The 5,142-nt window shown below is 44.7% G+C and overlaps 1 protein-coding gene across 1 annotated transcript; it reads right to left on the bottom strand.

Moving 5' to 3' along the window:
• Positions 1 to 332: 332 nt before the first annotated feature.
• On the bottom strand, positions 333 to 4,707 carry zfp36l1a (zinc finger protein 36, C3H type-like 1a). Its single transcript, XM_067479461.1, has 2 exons — positions 4,511 to 4,707; positions 333 to 3,461 (listed from the first exon to the last, which is right to left on the bottom strand). Exons 1-2 carry the CDS (start codon positions 4,559 to 4,561, stop codon positions 2,394 to 2,396), a joined length of 1,119 nt encoding a protein of 372 aa, XP_067335562.1. The 5' UTR covers positions 4,562 to 4,707; the 3' UTR covers positions 333 to 2,393.
• Between the last annotated feature and the right edge of the window lie 435 nt (positions 4,708 to 5,142).

Below are 5,142 nucleotides of genomic sequence, written 5' to 3' on the forward strand. Positions count from 1 at the left end.
AACCTGCTCACAACAACCCACTTAAACAACCACAATCACTGAAGCATTATGCAAATGTTAAAATAGCTGTTCTTTTCTAATGACACCGAGAGTAAGGTAACATGAGTTAAAGTTTGAATATTGATTAACCTTTCAATAGCCATTTGACCCTTCCCCCCCCCCCCTTTTTTTTTTTTTTTTTTTTTTTTTTTAAGATTCGAGGGGACAGATTTTATTTCGCCCCCCCAAATTAAATGTGCTTGTGCTGGACAGATGTGTCAAACATCTGAATGTATGGGAGCACCTACATCTCCCTCATTATCATTAACCCTCATACACAAATCATTACACAGTTTAACTTTTCAAAAAATATGGGGTTTATTGACTTAACTGCAATCAATACTTACAAAAGAGAGAGAGAGAAAAAAAAAAAAAAAACAGGCTTTCATATAAACTCACAGAAATTACTGTAGTGAAAAACATGGCTGAGAAAATACATTCAACAGTTTTACTTTCTTTGTGTCAGAATCTGTTCACCTCTTTCAGAACTCCTAGGTAACACAGAACAAGTGACTTTAAAAAACTAATTGTCCTCCATTAGCAAATATAAAAAGGTAGAGGAGCCTCACCTACCTGGAATGTATTCAACAAGGCACTTCCAATGGTCACGAGGGGGCCAAGCAAGTGCATCAAGCATCCAATCAATTAAAAAGCCAACCCATTTGGTCACAGCTATTGCTTGTAATATAAAGAGTGGGTGTATGAATGACTACTTGGGAGGCTCTCCTGAAGTAGTGATCACCCCTTTAGTTCTACCATTAACTCTCGTACTTTGAGAAAACCTCAGAGGAGTCAATACAACAGTTAGCTACTGTTACAGTCAGATTATTGTAAGGTGTGGAGGGAAAACATTAGCAATGAATACAAGCAAATCTAGTTTCGGTGGAATTGCAGTCCAATGAGAGGGAGTACAGAAAATAAAACAAACAAACAAAAAAAACAAAGTACAATAAATAATCAAAACGCAAAACTTCTTTTTTTGCATTTTTGCTTTAAATTAAGTTTCATTTTGACAAAGTGTAGTTGCAGAACAAAAGTCATTGAAGAACAATATATTAAACTGTGAAAAAGGAAAACTGACAAAAACGTCTTCACAATCTTTAGATTAATATGGAAGATCATAATTTAACATAAAAGAAAATATATTCTATTGTTCATTATCCAGATAAATACAAAACAAAATTAACAAAAAATGCATATGATCACCAATAAATATGTTCTGATAAGTTAAATAAGCAGTGACAAGAAAACCTTCTGTCTGGAAAGTTTTTTTTCTCAAATAACATTAATAAAAAATAATTATCAAATAAAGAAAGCAAAAGGGATGTAATGAGTACAGAGAGTGCTCCTCAGAGCGGGATTTAAAGTGGAAAGTGGGTGGGTAAAGTAAAATAGCTTGGAGATCCCATCTCATCAAGTCGCAGAATGAACAACTGCACCATGGGAAGCTGGAATTCCCCAGATCGGTGAGGATGAAGGGAGGGAGGCAGAGGCGGGACAAAGTCTTACAGGTTTAATGATCAGTTTGATATCAAGACTTCCTTCCCAAAAAGAAAGGAAAAAAAGAAAAGCCAGTGACCAGCAACAGGAGAGAAAGAGGGGGACATAACTGACTTCCAGTTCAAAGTCCTTCCTGCAGACTCACCCAGTCCACAATTACATAAGACAGGGCTTGAGAAGAACTGTGATGGGGTGGGGGAGCAGGGGCAAATGAGAAAGAACCAAAAACAAACAGTAGTCCATTCACCCTAAACACATACTGAAAATCGCCCCAGGCACTTTTTCTTTTTTAAAAAACTATTCATATCTTTTCAGGGTCTGTTATTATTATTTTTCCTTTTATCATTACTCAGTCTGTAAAAACAGCTGCGGCAGATCTACAGTTACATTAGTGAGCACCCTCTAGCTAGCTCAGGGGAAGTGGTATCATCAGGGGAAGGGTGGGGGGTGGGGGGTGGGGGTTAAGGGCTAGTGCAATGCACTCCCCTTTCCAAGGCCACTTGTGCTGCTACACATTCAAGAAATAAGAAAAAAGCAAAAATAAAAAAAAAACAAGTGGCACCTGGCAAAACAGTCAATTCTTGTTCTCATGGTTTTCATTGTTCAATTTCCGCTCCTTTTTTGGCACTATGACACATGGCAGGATACTTTTCAACTTTTGCTGTGCAGATTAAGAGGGATGAAATGATAAATCGAGTTCCCTTGACTGCCTATGTCCTCACAATGCTAACAAGAAATTAACACCTTGTCTTGTACAAGGGGAACGGGGAAGCTTAGGACAGAGGCAGAGGTAGAGGGGAGTGCCATGTTCTCTTTGTGTCATCAAATTAAAGTCACTGGGGTATGTTGGCCATCTAGTCGTCAGAGATGGAGAGGCGGCTGAAGATGGGAAGGCGGCGGGTGGTGTCTAGCGTTGGGGACTCAGAACCACTCAGGCTGCCTCCAGAGCTGCTCTGGTAGCCCTCTTGGTCTGACAGAGAGTCAGGAGGGCTGGATGGAGACTCAAACATCTGAGGGGACTCCAACATGGGTCTAAAATAGTAGGGTGTGCTTGTTGGAGAGGGAGGTGCAGGGGTATTGGGCTCTGTGCCTACAGGACCAGCACTGAGGCTGGGCCCAAACAGGTTGGCCAGCTCCTGGCTGGAGTAGGTGAAGGGGTTACTGCTGGGCCAGTCTGGGAGCTCGTCTGGAAAGAACATGGGTGGAGGGGTGACTGACGTGGGGCTGTCTCTCAGCCCAGCTGAGCTCGAGAAGCCAGCAAAGCTGTAGCTGTGCTGCAGTCGAGGCCTCTCTAGCTTGTTGGAAGAGTTTAGAGGGGAGGACTGCTGTGGAGGTCCGCGGCGCTCGTCAGCATTGTGGATGAAATGGCAGCGAGGCCCGTATGGGCAGAAACCGATGGTGTGGAAGGTGCGGCACAGCTCAGTTTTGTATTTGGGATGGCGGCTCAGGCTGCGCAGTTCATGGATTCCGTGAGCAAACTGGCACTTGTCACCGTACTTGCAGGAACCGTTCTCCTCGAAGGGCCTGCAAAGCTCTGTCTTGTAACGGCTGGAGTTCACTTGGTTGCTGCCGCTGGTGGGACTTGCCGGCCCCAGGCACTTGTTTATCAGCCGCTCGCCCGTCTCAGAGTAGGAGCGGTCTCGCAGGCGGTTCTCCTTGTTGTTGCTGGCATTGCCAACCCCTGAGATGAGTGAGGAGTGGTCCGCGGCCTTCAGGCTGTTCAGAAACTGGTTCTGGCTGAACCTTGTGCTGCTGACAGAGTGCCGCCGTTGATACACACCTCCCACAGAGGGAGATCCCACCGCCTTCCTGTCCAGCAGGGCTCCGGTGGGGCTGGAGATGGGCACATTGGTGCCAGTGCAAGGGACAGACATGGGATGGGGGGCACCCAGGTTGTTGTTGAAGTTGAGCAGTTTGTTGTTCTGTAAAGACACAGAGAAAACATGTAATTAAGAGTCATTCCACACATTCTCCCCCACTAAAAAAAAAAAAAGAAAGTCCTGCATGACTGTTCTTTTCAGCTGCAACACGAGCGGATCCAGGCCTATAGAACAGCAGCTGGTTTGGCAGGTTGCCCTGCTCGGTAAATGGAGCAGCAACACATGAGACCAGTGGGCTGCTGGTGGCAACAGACAGGCTGCATCATGAAAGAAGCAAAGCATGCTGCCGAACTACAGGGGAACACGGATGTGCTTTTAAACCCAAATTAGAGGAGAGAAGTGGTCCATCACTGAGGGACATGCGTATAAACGCAGACACAGAGTTAAATCTAACAGCTGCAGAGGAAAAGGCGCTATTTCATAAACCCTGAGAACTTGTAAACGTATGCAAAACAAAACCAGCGCCATGACATAACTGTAGGACTCTGAGCCATTTCTCTACATATTTACCAGCTAATCACAGAAAGTGGTTTGCAGGAGCAATGAGTGGGCTAAAGCCGGACAAATCCAGTCAATGATTAGCGAGCATGTGGCTGCTTTGTGAACGGTGTTAAAAGTGGCGCAAAACTGCTCTCCATTAACATAAAAGGGAAGCTGACACGGGTTAAACGCGAGTTAACAACAAGGATCGAAGTGCACTATAACTGGCAGCAAACCCTTAAACGACAAGTTCGCTGATGTGGCAAATGTTTTAAGAGAGAAGTGCGCAAGGTTCCCACTGCAACTAATGTGAATTTACAGTTACCGCCAGACTTGTGTTTACTTTTGTGACACTTGTATACCGCAAATAAAAACCCCGCCGCGGCGCAGAGACAGGAAAACAGGCCAAATAAACACAGAGCGAAGCGAGGCGCAAAACGAATCAAAACCGTGGAAAGCAAACAGGCTCCGGCGCACAGGCGCGTCACGATGCGGGGCCGCGGGCATGCCGCCCATCATTCCTCTGCAGCGGCTGCACTCACTGCTGCTAACAGGCTAACAAGAGCTCCCTGGGAGAGCCCAGGCAGAGACAAATAAAAGTTTGCATGTACCTTGTTCATTACTTCGAAGTCGAAGAAAGGCGACACCACGGCTGTGGTCATCTTGGCAGTGACCGGGATCAAATCGAAGTTGGAAAAAAAAACAAACGGTGCTTGTTAGAAAGTTGCGCAGGTCTGCTGAGTTTCGGAATTGCAGCTCCTCTGAATTTTTGACCCTGCAGAACTCCCCCTCTGCCCCGTACCAGCCCCAACATTTGCTTTATAATCCTTCGCAGGAGGAGCCTCAAGCGCTGGGCGTTAACTTTTCAAACTTTTTTTTTTTTTTCTTCTTCCTCTTCTGCGGGGACAAACTTGCATTAGTTTGTCAGTTTCTTTGAGATCCCTACACTGGCTGCACGCAGGCTGAATACTAAACAGTGCGGGCTTTTTATATCTGAGCAACATGTAACAATACTTAGTAGTTTATCAGGAGAGTACACAGTGGATTGTGCATTAAAAGTGGTTTAATAAAGTGGGTGATATGTTTAATGTTTGACGTTAGATTAAGTTTACTTTCATTAATACTAAATCTTAAAAAGGAAGTGTAGGCTACAACTTTATTTCCATCTTTTTTTTTATACTGGAAGTTTGGTGCTTAAACAGTCTGGAGTTGTTTACAAGGAGGCGCTGCACTATCCTCAGGG

The sequence above is a fragment of the Channa argus genome, chromosome 16 (genome assembly GCF_033026475.1).
Source record: "Channa argus isolate prfri chromosome 16, Channa argus male v1.0, whole genome shotgun sequence".
NCBI classification, from domain to species: Eukaryota; Metazoa; Chordata; class Actinopteri; order Anabantiformes; family Channidae; genus Channa; species Channa argus.